Here is a 17020-nt window from a genome sequence, read left to right on the forward strand (position 1 = left end):
GAGATTCTCGGGGAGAGATGTAGCAATAGACTTTTGAGAGCACATATAACTTAATTTGATGACAGATCTCTGAGGCTACTGCTGGTATGACCTTAATCTGCCATCAGTTTCAATGGCCCTCCGTAGCCTTGCCATTGTGACAATAATGGAAAAGGATGCTACCGCTTGAATGCTCTCGACATACAAAAATGGGCAGCAGATAGGCATTTCTGACTCAATTCCCTTGACATTATATCTCTTTGTTACCACTGATATCTTTCAATATCAGTTGCTAAAAATATTTCCAGCTCAAGCGATCGTGCCTTACTTACATCTTCCCGCTACTTCTCATACCTGTTCATATCAGTGGGTAAAATGCAAGCGACTGCGCAAGATACGAAGGACTGTGTTTGGGTTACGAGCACGGGGCACAGGTATTGATCTTTATTACAGTTCTAAATTTCGAGGGCTTACACATGTTTACTTTTATTCCTGGTTGACATGTAAGTATGGTTAATTTCCGTCATTCTTTAATCTTTCATTCCAGGTTAAAGTATCTAAATTCTTTTACATCCACAATCTGTCAACTATCTGTATCACTCTGTCATCTTATAATTAGGCATTCTCTCTTTTCTTCCTCTGTTCTTCTTCATTCACTTCATTTAATGCCTTATATATCTTTGTTCTATCAACTATATCCTACTGCTCATATTTCTCTCTCTGTCCCCTTATCACAGTTCTAATTCCTCCCCAAAACATGTCTGACAGAAGCTTTATTTTCTCCTTTAAAATTCCTTCGCATAGAAAATTTTTACTGCTAATTCAGCACCATCAGAATGGAATCCTGCAGACAGGTGTACTAGAAGAGACTGCAATGCATATCATGCACACAATATGGACTTCAAACAACAGTTGTCTCAACAAGATGAAATGATAATCAGGCAGCATGATGGCAAAATATTATTGTGTATGCACCAAAGATCTCTATTTGCACTGAAAACAAATCAAATATCATTTGTTTTTCTGAACACTGATGTATAAGATAAGTGCATGTCTCAACAATTTCATCACCACATCAACTTACACATAACCAGTACCACAAATTTATTATCATCATCATCATCCATATTTAAAAATTCAAAACCCCAAAACTCCTGGAAAGTATGCTTGAGACATTTCATCTTTATCATCCATGGTCATTTCTTGGTCATCATTATCTTTAATAATCAATTTTGGCATTGACATTGCTATCAATTTGACTATCATCATCAGCATCCTCTCAATTATCACACAATCTTCTTTCTAGTCATCTTTGTCATAATATATTACTGTCATTATACGTTGACATTGTACCATACTGTCATCACAGTACCATACTGTCATCATTATACACTACTTTTGTCGTAGTGCCATACTGTCATTATTATACCATACCGTTGTCATGGTACCAACTGTCATCATCCCACCATACAGTCATCAACCTACTATATTGCCATCCTATCATACTGCCATCATCATACCATGCTGTCATCATCATACCATACTGCCATCATCTTATTATACTCGCATCATCATACCATACCATCATCATCATACCATACCGTCATCAGCATACCACACCATTGTCATGGTACCATGCTGTCATCAACCTACAGTGTACTATACTGCCATCCTACCATACTGTCATCATCATACCATACCATCATCATTGCACCATGCTGTTATCATTATACCATACAATCATCATCATACCACACCATCATCATGGTACCATACTGTCATCACTATATCATACCATCATCATCACACCACTGTGTCATCAACACACCATATTGACATCATTCTACCATAGCGCTGTCATCGTACCATCATCGCAATCATCAAATTTTGGAGACTCACCCTGATCCCGGCATGGCTGAGCGGTCTCCTCCGGACGTAGTCGTCCTTGCTCCTCCGCCTCTCCAGCTCCTCCAGAATGCCGCTGGCGGGCATGATGTCGTTGGCCGATGACAGCCTCTTCACCTGGGGGTGAGGGCGCGGCTCCTGCGACTTGTTGGAGTTATTCAGGAGGAGGTTGACAGTGTCTGGTGAGAGGGGCAATGCAGCTGGGCTAGGGATGGATGCATCTGATCTCTGGATAAAGGGAGAAGCACACAAAAGTGTACAGAGAATGACATCTCAATGAGACAGATAAATATTTCACACATGCACATAAGAACCCGAGTTGGGGGACGAAAGCTACCATTGCCATGGCAACATGGCTTGACTGGCATCAGAATTCATTATCACTGCAACAAAACTGGATGCATACCTGACTTACCCCCTCCCCATAAAAAAAAAGAAAAGAAAGAAGAAATATAATAACCACGCATGATGACATATACTCGGATGCATTTCCTTCAAAATATCATATCAGTGCTTTGACGTCATAGGTGAACTCATCATGCCCTTTTCAACATCACACACGGAGCAAAAACAATCATTACATCATATATTGCCCTAAACACATACATGTTTTCCCTGATTTTGCTATCCTTTGTGGAAATGGAAAAAACCCCTCATGCATCCACCTGCACAAACAAGATTGATATGCGTAACAGAGTCTGATGTGCGTAACGCCAAGCTAATCGCCTTTTAATGCTACACTTTGTGCGTCTCGAGCCAACAGCAACTGTATGAATAGCTTCCATGGATCATCGCACATCCAAGGTTCAACGTTGATAACCTTTTTTCCTCTCGCATTAAAGGAGACATTTCACTTCAAGTGACGTTATCCAAACACATGCTGAAAAATATTATGAAGAAGAAAGAAGGAGATGAGTCTGGGTGGTGAATCACCGGACACGCCCAAAAGTATCGGATGATGTGAAAGTAACCACTCCCGTATCTCAGTCAAGAAGTGATGTTATTTGAATCAATATATCATTTGCCTTAGGTTTGCCATGACTGTAAAAAAAAAAATAAATAAAAATAAACAACAACCCAGAAATCACTTTCATATCACAGTATCAAAAATATATGCTTAAACAGGAACCAGAACAGAGCAGAAAAGTTTCAGTAATAATGGATAGAAATAAAACTAATGTGGGAAAATCTACAATAATGATTTTCCTTGGCAGGGTGGTGTGCAACAGAGAAGCAAGTTAAAGGGACTGTACAGTACTGGTTGAGGTTTTCAACATTCCTCAGTAAGATAATGAAAAGCCTCTTATGAAATATGAAAGAACATGTAATTTTAAGAAGGATTCAACATTTATTTGATGAAAATTGGTTTTCAAATGGCTGAGATATCCAAAAAAGTGCTAATAATAAAAGGCGACATGCCACAACTTTATTATCACCTCTTTGTTTCACCTTGTTTTTGGATATCTCAGCCATTTCAAAACCGATTTTCATCGAATAAACTTTTGATACCCCTAGAACTGCATGCTCTTTGAGATCTCATAGAGTGGTTTCTGAATATCTCGCAAAACGTTAAAAGCTAAATCCCCACCTCGACCAGAACTGTACACACCCTTTAAGAACATATTGCAAATAAAATCAAAAGGATAATATTGAGTCAAAAGCTTGAAAATAGCAATGATTTCAACTGTACCTTTAGATAGTGATCTGATTTTTTTTTTTCCATCTCTCTCTCTCTTTTTTCTCTCTCTGAGACAAATGGACATAAATAATATTAATTTCAAGGTAATGTGCATTCATCTGACAGCCTAAGAAGAGGATGAGGTCATGCTTAGCATTTTAATGATGTATTTGACCTTCCAGAAAGAGACAATATTAAACTCGAATGACATGCTGACCAACACTAATGATCACTGTCCAATACTGGTATATCAACCCTTTCTGCACCAGGGACTTTGGACAGCGTTTACAACACTATGGGGGTTTTCTTTGCCATTAGGCCCTCTTAGCACACAAAGGGTTGAGAAGGAATCATGTTTAACAACTTTCACACCCACACACATGTACAAGGACAAGACTCTTGTAAAATTTTGAGGAGAAACAGAAAAAAAAAAAAATAAGGGGGGGGGGAGATGAGACACTTTCCAAGATGAGAGTTGTGAGGAGGAGGTAAAAATGGTCAACAAGCAGTGGCATACAGCTCAATCACATGACGTCGCTCAAAGTAGAGGCTTGCCTTTGGACAGCCAGATTGGTATTTAATGAGCAGACCGTCGTCTGCCGCCATGATCGCTGGAAACGCGCAGCAGCTCCTCAAGGTTTCGGGGGGATAGAGTTTTGGTTAATGAGCATATCTGCGAAACTACCCACCCACAGTATTTGGGCGCGTGCGTGTGAAACGTGAATGGTATTTGTAAGGCCTCAATATTGTTGCTGTTACTGCTTCAACTCTGGAATGTACAGCATTTATGACAAATTTACCTTTTAAAACACAGAATAAAGAGAAATACTTTAATTCACATCAGAGCATAAAATGTCGCATGAAAGTTATAATGTTGCCAAAATTTAAGTTCAAAATATTCCTTTTGCTAAGGAAACTGAATGGGTCTCTGGGGATTGCATCTGAAGCCCACATCATTTTACTTTTCATTAAACTTTTTACTTTTCATTAAACATGACAAGCAAATTCAAAGTCTATCAGTCAGGCAATCAAACAGACAGTATGTTTCATATGATGCAGGACATAAAAGAATTCCATGATAAGCATTTTGAACTAAGCAACAAAGTGTGGATCACACGGAATTCTTTCCATTACGTAATTACATACATGTAAATCAATTTTTCTTAACTGCTATACAGCACAAAGCTGCCTACCATGCCAAAAAGAAAAGAAAAAAGGAAACGGAACACGCTGACTGCAATGATTATCAAAATAGCATGAACTAAATACTCAATATAAGCAACCCTCCTCAGGAAATCCTGCTCTCTTTCCATCTATCTCTTCCTCTCCCTCTCAATCCCTATATACCTATATATCCCTATATTCTTTCTATTCCTCTCTCATTTTCATTCACACTGATTCTCCCTTCCATTTCATTCTTTTTCCCCTTTCCTTTTTCTTATTCAATCTTTTCCCTTCCCACTCCTTTTCTTGCCTCCAAACTGCTGATCCATCTATTTGTTTTGTCTTTGATTTAAATGAAACAAGGCAAAGGTTTTGTTGCCAAACTGCTGATCCATCTATTTGTTTTGTCTTTGATTTAAATGAAACAAGGCAAAAGTTTTTATATCATTCTCTCTTTCATCTCAATACTATTCTAGTTTGCCAATCACATTTGTACTTCCCTTCTTGCTCTATTTTTTTTCTCTCTCTCAACCTACTCATAATCCATCTATCTGTCTCTGTACAATGTATTTGAATGTCTGTGTCATATCTTAGACTCACACTTCTTTTCTTCTTGCTATTTATCAATCTATATCTTCCTTTTTTCTTTTTTTTTTTCTACCATTCCTTTCTCTGGATCGAGTTTCATAGACAGCATTGTCATTGTCTATCGCTTCTTTCCGTCTCGCTCTCGACTCTTCTTAGTGCCTCCCCCGAGGTTTTCCCTGCCGTCACCTTAACCGTTCGCCCCTGGATATGCACACATGGGAGGCGAGAAATGTCATTGCCATGGCAGCAGTATAGCTACAGTCCCCAATCTGCCGGTTACCCTGTTCTTTTCGGTGTCGACGCAGATGAAAAGAAAGGGCCAACAATCGTTTCTCACGCATGCATATGCATTTAGACATAGACAGTAAAAAGCAAAATACTAGCAACTGCATGAAATGATTATTGCCCCTGGAGAGTAATATTCTCATCCCTTTGCAATTGAGTATTGTACCAAAAAAAAATACCTAAGGTACTGTATATGCCACATATTAAGCAATTCTATTCTTCTTTTTTTGTGTGAATCACGACTTCCTGACAATTCGCAAGTGGTTAAATTCGCAATCCTGGAGTACTTACAGTGCTGAACGGAGAAATGTATGTGTGCACATCACATTCATGTCGGGATCAGAGGTGATGTTTTTGCATGTTTTTAAATTCGTGAATAGCACCCGACTCGCAAAATTCGCAAAAATAAAAACCTTGCAAAATATTTGTCATAAACAGTAGTCACAATCATTAATATCTGGGTTTTTTCCATTTCAGGAGTGCACTCTTTTGAAAAGTAGCATCTCATTTCTTTTAGAGACCTCATATTTTGAACAACTGAGCTGTACTAAAAATATGCCTTTCCAGGCAAAAGAAGGAAACTTACTTCACATGTTAAGTAATTTTTGTTTTCATTCCCTCTGGAAAGTGCATCTAACACTCTCATACTAATCAATATTTCACCAGAGTGTATATAATATGACTGCAAGATTTATATTGATAAAGCAGGACAGGTGTGATGGTGGCCTCAAATAAATAATGAAATTGCACAAGCTTTTCACTGTCAGTGTGACTTGAAATTCTGCTTGAGGATTCAGTTTCATCTTTAAGACCTTTGGGACTGTGGCAGGTATTGATGCAATGGAGTATACCATATAAGATGAAGATATCAGTGGCAGTGTATATCTTACACAGTTAAAAGGTAAGTGTCCTCTTTTTTTTTTTGTGAGTCCATGAAAATCTTCTTGCAATTTCATCGTAACATTACTCTTGGTGTCAAATATTGTAGTTTCGAAATGTTAGGTTTATAAAAACAAATAACTCTTTCAGCAGTGGGTTTAGAAGACTAAATTAGTCTTCTGTCTCTAAATGACAAGACATTATCCCAGTGACTCAAGCTCTAAGGAAAATCTAAAATTTGAGATACACATCAAGCGTCTATGGTATAAGATAAAATGAAGGGTTTGTTTGCAAAAACCGATAAGTCCATTTTTGAAGATTTTGAAGTACGATCTCTGTTATAAAGTACAAAATAATACCTTTTAAATGATATATTGGTCACTACATATAAAGGTATATTTTTGAAGTTATAGTCAAAAGAAGCAAAAATTTTCTTATTATTCTCTTTATTTTTCTTGACCTTTAATCGCAAATATCTCCATTTGTCAAATATGGACTTCTCGGTTTTTGCAAACAAACTCTTCAAATATTCACATAATCACTTTTTTTATCTTTATTTCATTACGACAAAACAAGCTTTTAATTTGCTGACTGCCAATGTTTTATTAGTGACAGTATAAAAACATAGATGAAAGAAAGCAGGCAAATTATTTAGCCCTATTCTTATCTGTTACTATTTTACATTCTAGGGGAGCATCTAGGGGAAAGAACTATGAAGTATGAAACTTCATAAATTAACAGCAAGAGGAACAGAGTATAAAGAAAGAAGATCAGAAAGACAGATGGTGATATACATAATGTATTGAAAAATCATTCAAGTTGATGAATGGACACATGTTTACATCCATGATCAGCCCACTGCTCATCTTTTATTGAAGTCCATCATGTCTACGTGCATTCTCTACGATGCCAGCTTTGAGCATCTTGGTTTAGGACAAGACATGATTCAAAGAGATACAAAGAAAACAATCACCACATAAAAACTCTGTACAAAGTAATACCAAATCATCAGGCTCTGATCACTCAGAAAACATAGGCTAGCTTCCTTTTCTATGACATCTTAGGATAAAGTATCCCCAAGCTTGAAAAAAAAAAAGAAAGAAAGAAAAGGAAATAAACTTTTCCAGTTTCACTCTTCTTTTTTCCCCCAAGATACATGTACATGCTGGCAGCTGTTAAGTGCATTTGACTTTCAAATGAAACATTTAGACACTGCTAAAATCAATAGTTGCCTGAGCACACAGATATTTGCATTGAATCTGGGTTCTTTAGTCACACAGGTGAACAATCTCCCTTCTACCTCCACGCCCCCTCCCATCAGTCCTTCCCCCCTCTTTGGACTCCTCTCTATTACCCCCCCCCCCCCCAATTCAAACAGAATCAATGAAATTTTTTCATTTGGTACGTAATATACGACCTCAAGAACAATCAAGAACAAGTATATGAAAATCCATAGCTTAGGTAATTAAACACCACAAAACTTATTCCAACTATTTGGGTTGCTGTTTTTCTATTTTCTTTCCCTCTCCCTCTCCTTCCTACCCCCCCCCCCCCCCCTCTCTCTTTCTTTCTCTAAAGCATTCACTCACCAGAACTTATATGATCACTGCCTCCTACCACCCCTCTCTGGTACCGAATACCTTAACAGAAATGGTGGAAAATTCCAAATCTGTACAACGGAAGTATCAAGTGAACACACCAGGGGGGGGGGGGGATCTAATCATTTCATACATAATTCAGAAATCTATTCCTATAGAAGGCAATGAGAAAGTAACAAAATGATGATCAGAATACCATTGAGAATAACAGCAAATTACTCCAAAGCTGCAACACTAACATGCACTGATCACCGCAGCTTTGAGGAAGGGTCCAGGTGTTCAGAGTGACGAGCATCAAATTTCAAACTAAGTACTTCGAAAAATAGCTAACTAATGACTCTTTCCTTGATACTCACAACTTAAGAAAAAAACAAAAATAAAAACAAAAACAATACAAAAGTAAAAATGGAGGGGAACAGACAAATGAGCACAGCTACACCTTGAGGCCTATAGGCACAATCTCCCTAAAGAGAATGGGGTGAAAAGGGAAAAATCCCTGCTCTCAAACGACGCTTTCAGGCACAGGTGCACCAGCATTTGCTTGAACTCTGCCATGGTTATGGATGCATCCCTCCCCCCCCCCCCACCCCTAACTGCGTATTCCGCAGTCACCTTCAGCATGCATGACAATGCTTACACCAGTGAGCATCATTAACCTCCAAAATGTCCGGATATATCACCGGCTAATGATGCCCATTGCCATTAACCCCCATCTCATCATGCCCCCCGCCCCCACAAGAGATGGAGGGGAAAACATCTCGGGTAGCTGCTGTCATCATTCGCGATGCAACGACAGCGGAGGTAATTTTACATCCACCAAAAGAGCTTTACAAATGTAATGTGTGTTGGGAAATCCCATTAGACATACAAATTGATCTATTAGATGATTCCAACAAGAAGCTAAAAAGAGGAGAGAAACAAAAAATATTCTTCATTTTAGAGACTGATAACTTTGCGACCTGCATCTTCAAATTGAGATGAGTCTCTTTAGTACTGTATGTATGACATTTACCCTAGCTAAACATAGCTCCGTAATCGTAACTCATGTCTATCTTTGACGTCATTGTATGAAGAGATTAAATGCACAAACAGATGAATGTCATCTTTCAATTTTTTTTTTTTTTTTATTTAAGTAGGTCTCTTTTCATCAAATGGAAAAAAAAATAATCTTTTTAATAATACAGCACTTGTCATGTGACAAGGAAATATTTTTGAAGATACATTATCACAGTCATCATACATATATTGATTATTTTCTTTGTTTTTCAGCAGCTTCAATCTAAAATATCTCAAGTTGATAAAAACGGATATGTTGGTTATTGCATTTAAACATTTTTATCTTTCCTTGGTCAAAAAATCTGTCCCAATCATAAGGGGAAAAAACATGAAACTGAGAGCAGTGTTGTTGCAATAACAGATGGACCCAGAGTTGGAAACTGAAGAGAATTCAATTCAATTTTTCAATTCAATTCGATTTTATTTCAAATCAAAAGAAACATAACAGTAAGTCTGCAGGCTAATAGTGCCATGCGTACAGAATATAGAATAAAGAAACATACACTGTAGCAGACTGCAAACACTAGGGGCAATGTTTAACCCTATAAAGCCCAAGCTATTTTGACCCCTGCCAGGCCCAAGGGGGGGCACATTGTGCCCCCCCCTATATAACTTCTTTATTATATGATGTATGACCGTCATATTTGGCACATGGGTAGAGCAACTCGTACTCTACATGACCAAACATTTGAAATTTCTCAAGGTCATCCACTGAGGGCGCTGTTTACCAAAATATAAAGAAATACATAGGAAATATGCTAAAATCATGTTTTTTCTGTTTATTTCTTTATCCCCAGTATATATCTTTTTTATTATTATCAATCATTTTCATATTTACCACAAAGGAAAAGCAAGTCAGCCTTCAATGTTTGTTGTGGTTGACATTTCGCAAGGTCAACACATGGGGGCGCTATTCATTACAATATAAAGAAATATATAAAACCTATAATGTATTGCTTGGAATGAATACATATATTGGTATTGCATTTTATATTTCCAAAATATTGTAATTTTGAGTTTGCAGATTGATAATATGATAAACAAATGATATTACAGGCACAGCTTGTGTGAAAATAACACAAAATAAAAGGGTGGTCTTTGGAAAATGCTGTATTTTCAATTATTTTTATTATATCTATTGTTTGATGCCTATGTCGTATAGAAAATAAAGGAAATAATAAGAAAACCATTTCAGGGTAATTCACAACCATAATTCCTTCACCCTTTGGTTCTTCAGCAAATTACAGCCAAGAAAAACCGCATTTTATCCATTATTATACTGTTAAGTGAAATTGGAACAGAAAATCATGCAAAATCTGACGAACATAGTTGTCAGTGTATGGTTGCCATAGCAACCAGCAATATCGGACGTAGCTAAATTATATATCAAAATGTGCACAATAAGATTTTAGGAAAAGTCACCAAATGTGGTTGAAATCGGGTAAAGGGTATAGGAGCGGCAAACGAAAATATGGTGGGGGGGGGGGCACAATGTGCCCCCCCTTGGGCTTTATAGGGTTAATATAAGGGTGGTGATTTTCACACTAATTTCCTAATTCCACAGAACATTATGGCAGAAGTGGCATTTGTCATGCATTCACATTATGGCTCAAAAAAAAAAGGAGAAAAAAAAAAAACAACATTTTCCAGGTTTGACATGCAAAATGATGTATTCTCCCACCATAAGATAAACAGATTTGATTGATTGGATAAATGTAGGTGCTGCCATGCATTTATCATTTTTCAATTCCTTTCCAGACTTACCGACGAAAATGGAATGGTAACATCATGCTGAACATTAAGCATGTGATATTTTCCATACAGTACCAATCACACTTTATGTCTGTGATTACGGAAAAAGGTGAGACTAAACAGGCCATCAGCGGCGAAAGAGAAAGTAATGCAATGAATTTTATCACTCAATTTGCTCAGTGCCTTTTTTTGCTTTCAATGCGCATCACAAAGTACTGCAACACATGATATTTTCTTTGGATGAACCCTTGGTGCCTCCTAATCATCATTAAAGAAAAATAGGGTGGAATGAATCATACAATAAATAAAATGATTCCTTCTTTCAAAGAGATGAAGGCCTCCTTCTGTCCCCCCCCCCCCCCACGACTTTCTTTCTTTTTTTCTTTCTTTCTTTCTTTCTTTTTTTTTGCCATGGGCCTCATCATCCCGGAAGAGGAGCCATCGATATTGATGCACCATTTGTCTTGGATGATACACCAATGAGGCCCTGCTGCTGTTTATCGGCTGAGCATGAAAAGAATTATTTGAAGGTCAGGAGATGGGGGGGGGGGGACCAAGCAAGAAGACACCATGACTCCTTCGGGCAAATGATCCTTGGCAATCATAGGCAAGGAAGTCCAATATAATCCCGCCGAACATGACTATCAATATTCCATCTGCTCTCAGAGTCGACTTTGAGTGAGGATGCTGCTATGCCAATTGAAGATTAAGGGGAAAAAATGAAGATTTGGGATGCTAAGATATACTTCTCCTCTCCTAAACCTAAACCTAAATTTTCAACATCAATATCTTCATACATGACGTAAATACCAATATTCTGTTTGCACTAATAATCCAATTATGGTGAGGATGCTCCGTGGAGGAAACAAGAATGCATTGGCATATGATCAGATGTTCCTCATGTCTTGCATAAAATAATCTGTAGATCCGTAGATGACAACCAAAATTTTGTACATCAATATCAGCGCTGCATGACCTGAATATCAGCATTCTGTTTACACGAATAATCTACTTGTGTTGGAGACAGCCACACAGTGGGAGAGCATAGAAAGATCTCGGATGTCCTCGGAGAGCTGGCGTCTCTCCCTTCAGCTTTCGACTTAAAAACGTTAAACACCGACATCGGCCTTGCGTAACGTGATTACCCTCATTACGCTTGCGTGAACGCTCTATTTGTGTTGCAGATGGTATTCAGGATTCCACACAATGCCAGCAGTAAACAAGCAGAGACATATAAGTATAATTGTGTGAATGATGCAGGTTTTCTTCTACATCAAGAGCATAGCTCTGTAACAAGCTCCTGGGGTGCATTTCATGAAGCATTTTGTCAGATATTTTGTCTGACAAACTGTCAAAAGCTACGGAAATCCTTGTATCTGATTGGCTGAGAGCAATTTTGTCCGACAAAATTGTCGGACAAAATGGTTCATAAAATGCCCCCCTGTTCTTTATCTTTCGGGATCACCTAATACATGTATGCATAGACAGAACAGCCAAGATGGACATTTTTTACCCTGGGAATCACTTTCTTCTCCCCTCCCCCATCCCCCCTTATTTTTTTTCCAAGCCCCTACCCCGATACCATTCCAATTTCTTTCCGCTAAAAATAGAAAGCAATCATAATCATGCATGAATGAAACCACAAAGAGTGGGACACAAGATTAGACGACAACGTTTTTATCAAAACCTGCATAGCTACCTGATATACGCAATCTTAATTTTCTGTCCCCGGTCTCCGTAACACCATAGCCAACAATGCTGTCCAGGGAAAACCTGTGTTACTTAACTCTGCTTCATAAAATTATGCAAACCCTAATCTTTACTCTTCTTCCCTGTATCACTAATACCCAACGATGCTATCCAGCCAGAAATTGCTTCACATAATTATGCATCACTGCAAATTTGCATGTATATCTATGGCCATATATATGCCTAATAAGTTTAATGTACAGTCAATCTTGCCCAAGTCCACCTCGCACAGATGAATATAATTGCCCAAGATGAAGAAAAATTCTGCCTCAGATGGGTATTAACATGCACTCATTCTATCGCGTAAGTTGAAATTCACGTAAGTCAAGGGAGTTTCTTTGGTCCCTGTGAATTTGACTTGTGCAAGGTCGACTGGTATAAACTTCCTGTGTGCCACATTAAAAACATGGATGGGGTGATCGTGCTTTCTCCGATATGGGACCAAAATTATGGAATCACTTACCTATTCAGTTATAGGCAACGGTCATCTACAGAAACATTCAAATCCAAACTTAAAAACGTAACTGTTCCTCTCACACTGAGGACTACAATTGCTGTCTATAATGTTTGGAACATTGTATTCTTTATCTGGTATGTGTTGGTTTGTTGTTTGCCATTTTCTTCTCTGTTGTCATGTTTGAATATGTATATACACGGTGTATCTATCTTTTCATTTTTGAAGCGTCATTAGCACTGAAAGGTGGACCTAAGTAGCCAGTACTATTATTATTCTGAGACCACAATGACTGAGTGCTTTTGGAAAACAATGGCCCATATTCTACTATTTTATAGTTAGTTCCTCTGAACTAAAGTCAACCCCAAGCTTAGTAAATCAGCACTTAGACGGGACCTCCATACTAAGAGTGTAGTTGGTATTCTGATAGCAAGGACTAGCTAAACCTCAGACCAAGTCTAGACTGAATATTAACCCGTTGAGGACGGTTTGATTTTGCTACAACACGCATTTCCCATAGACACCTGCCCGAGTATACTCGGGACTCGTCCTCAACGGGTTAATTGCACACTATAGATGAGCCATACTAGTTAAGCAACAGTATACATGGTACAGTATGTACTTTTGAGCTAGTTTAGACTTAAACTGGACTTTAGTCTCACACTAACTTAGTCTGCCTTACCAGAATACCAGACATTCTGTTTTTCACAGCCATGTAACTTTCTTCTTTCTTTCTTTTTTTAGAGACACATTCACATACCAGAAATGCCGTACACAAAGTTACAGAGAAAAGCTTAAGCTATGATGTGATATAAATTTCTGCTTTCCAAATCTTTATGCATTAAACTGGCACAAAATGTTGTCAAGTCCTAGATTCTACCATGCATGGACAAACTAAAAAAATACTAATGTGTTAGAGATTATGCAAATTTCAAACCAGCTTTGGGGTTATGCTACAATCTTCACCATCTAGTCAATAACAGAGCATATTTTTATTGACTGCTTTAGAGATTACAAATCCAACATCCTAGGGAAATAAAAAAAGGAAATACTGTTCGTATACTGACTTCTTCCACTATGTGCAAAGGCCATTCAGTTTACAGACAGTTTAGTCATGCCTCATTCCAGGCATGTCTTTCTTTAAGTATTTGCCTACATTGTCTTTCTTTAAGTATTTGCCTACATTGTACCAAGGTTAAAAATTTGCACTACCTTGATGCATCATACCAGCAGGGAATAGCTCCCACAGTGGTGGTAAGTTATAAATAATTGATATACCATTAATTAGGCAGGCTTCAAAAGTGGTGTGGCTTTCAAAATCACTACCTCACCCAGCCACGTTTCCATGAGAACAGCACACATTCATGGCATGTCGTTATTGACATTGGAAAAGAGAGTCTCATTTTAATATTTAGTGACATTTAGCCCTGGTATTTGTAGTTGCACTGCATTATCTGAACAGACTAATTGCACTCACAAGGATTACTTTGCACAGTTGATGGCTGGAAATGCCAGACATTTCATGTTATTTCCAGCACATTTTTCAGGCATAAAATGTAATAAAGAAACATTAAAATGTAGTATAATCAGCATGTTTTAGCACCTTTAACAATTATATTTATCTATTATCTGTTGTTGCTATTTTTTTCTTTATCATTATTATTATTATTATATATATATATTTTTTTTTTGCAATCTCAGAGCATTCCTGGTTGTGGTTGGTATTTGACATTTTAAATGTAATACATTGATTAAAATATATTGGACCATAACAGTATCCACTGTGCAAGAGTAACTTGCATTCATTGTGATTCAATACTACTGCTAAGGCATATTTAGCTCATTAAATACTAGTTACATTTCTACCTACCCACATACTGAATGAGGAGGGCACTTCTGGGATATAAGCCAAGAACACTGACTTTTAAACTTATGATCTCAAAAAATGCTCCAAAACAACTCATTACCCTGGCAAATTGCATCAGCCAGACAGGTTTCTCAGTCGACCCTTTCAATATATTGCAAGCAAATTCCAAATAGTGGAAGATCAATTTTGAGCCCTTCCAAGTACTACTGTGTACAGGGTCGGCGGAATGTTTTCAAAAGTCACTTCCGGGTTTCATTAGCTAACAAGCAAAAAGAAAAAAAAAAGAAAAAAAAGAAGAAAAAAAGGTCCTCAGCTCATCTCTCCCCTTCCATTTCTGGGTTTCTTCAGCTGAGAAGTAAAAAAAAAATGGTCCTCAGTAGAAAAACATCACCTTACCGTGCTCACACTTCAAGATCTCTATCTATTTCTATTTAGTGCCACTTATGTACTTCCTGGTTAAAAAGATTGTGGGGGCCCAAAGTGATGACACCTTATGTATTCCTTTGTATAGTGCGCACAAAAAGTGTGGGGGCCCGAGACCCCACGGCCCCCACAGTTCCGCCGGCCATGTGTATACACCATATATTTAGCAAGTCTCATTTTTTTTTTGTGAATCGGGATTTCCCGACAATCTCGCAAGTGGTTAAATTTGCGATTGTGGAGTACAGTATATACATGTACAGTGCTGAACAGGGTAATGTATGCATGCACTCATACTCATGTGAGGATCAGAGTTAATATTTTTGTGTGCTTTTACAATCACGAACAGCACCCGACTTGCATAATTTGTGAAAATGAAAAACCTCGTGAAATACTTGGTGTACTGTATACAGTATGTGTTTAACAGCTTTAAAGTCCCAGAGAATCTCTTGTAGCTGAGTGGATAGGACCTCAGACTCCCAATCATGGTGTTCCTGGTTTTAGTCCAAAGGTGAAAGTAGCTGTGCCTTTAAGGCAAGGCATTTTATTCTCACTACCTTAACCAAACAGTAGGGACTCAAAGCCATCAATCCCATGGAAGCTTGCTCATGAGCATTTGACTGCTTCACTAGTAGCCCCTATGAACAATAAAAAAATGCCCCCCCCCCAAAAAAAAAAAAAAAAGATCTGCTTTGGCAAAGGCTGGAATGGTCAGTACCATAAGCATTAAGGCGAACACAAAAAAGCTAACCAGTATGATTTGGTATTACTTGCTACAGAGTTTTGATATGGGCAGCCTAAAACATTGACTGCCATATTACAAATCCATCTGAATTGCATGAAAGAATCACGCATTTAATTTTGTTATAAAAAAAAAACTAGAAATGTCGCTACAGCGACTGGTTATACCCCCGCCAAACAACATTTCATAAGCTTTGGTCAAAACAACATTTCATAAGCTTTGGTCAAAAAACTGAGGAAGTAGTTAAATCCGCAAGATCTTTCCTTGATCTTCTGCCATTAATATGCCGTTACCATGGCAACGTACTTTCGGGTACTGTCGAAAAATGCGTCTTGCACATCTACAACCAAAGGCACACATCTGTACCAAGTTTCATGGAAATTGGGCAAAAACTGAGGAAGTAGTTTGCAACACAAAATTTTCCATCATTTTGGCTCATAATATGTGAGCTGTTACCATGGCAACATACTTTTTGTCACTGTCAAGAAATGTGTCATGCTGACCTATATCCTAACACAAACATTCAATATGAATTCCATGAGAATTGGAAGAACACTGATGAAGCAGTTTTGCCATGAAGCATTTTGCCCTATATTTTACCAATAACATGCCGTTACCATGGCAACACACTTTTTGCCACTGCGGAAATATGTGTCTTCCACATTAACATATTCAGATGAACATCTGTACCTAATTTCATAAAAATTGATCAAAAACTGTGGGAGGAGTTCGCGACGCAAGATTTGTACCCATTTTTGCCCATAATATGCCGTTACCATGGCAACGTACTTTTGGGTACTGTCAAAAAATATGTCTTGCACATCTACAACCCAAGGCACACATCTGTGCCAAGTTTTATGGGAATCGGTTGAAAACTGAGGAAGTAGTTCGCGACGCAAGATTT

General features: G+C 37.9%; 1 protein-coding gene across 1 annotated transcript in view; it reads right to left on the reverse strand.

The window, feature by feature from the left end:
- LOC140245445 (cyclin-dependent kinase 14-like) overlaps positions 1-17020 on the reverse strand; it is a 111730-nt gene that overhangs the window by 77387 nt on the left and 17323 nt on the right. Inside the window, exon 2 of the mRNA XM_072325023.1 lies at positions 1879-2112. Within this exon, the coding sequence (XP_072181124.1) occupies positions 1879-2112 (234 nt within the window). The remainder of the gene's footprint in view (positions 1-1878; positions 2113-17020) is intronic.

The sequence above is a fragment of the Diadema setosum genome, chromosome 22 (assembly GCF_964275005.1).
Source record: "Diadema setosum chromosome 22, eeDiaSeto1, whole genome shotgun sequence".
NCBI lineage: Eukaryota > Metazoa > Echinodermata > Echinoidea > Diadematoida > Diadematidae > Diadema > Diadema setosum.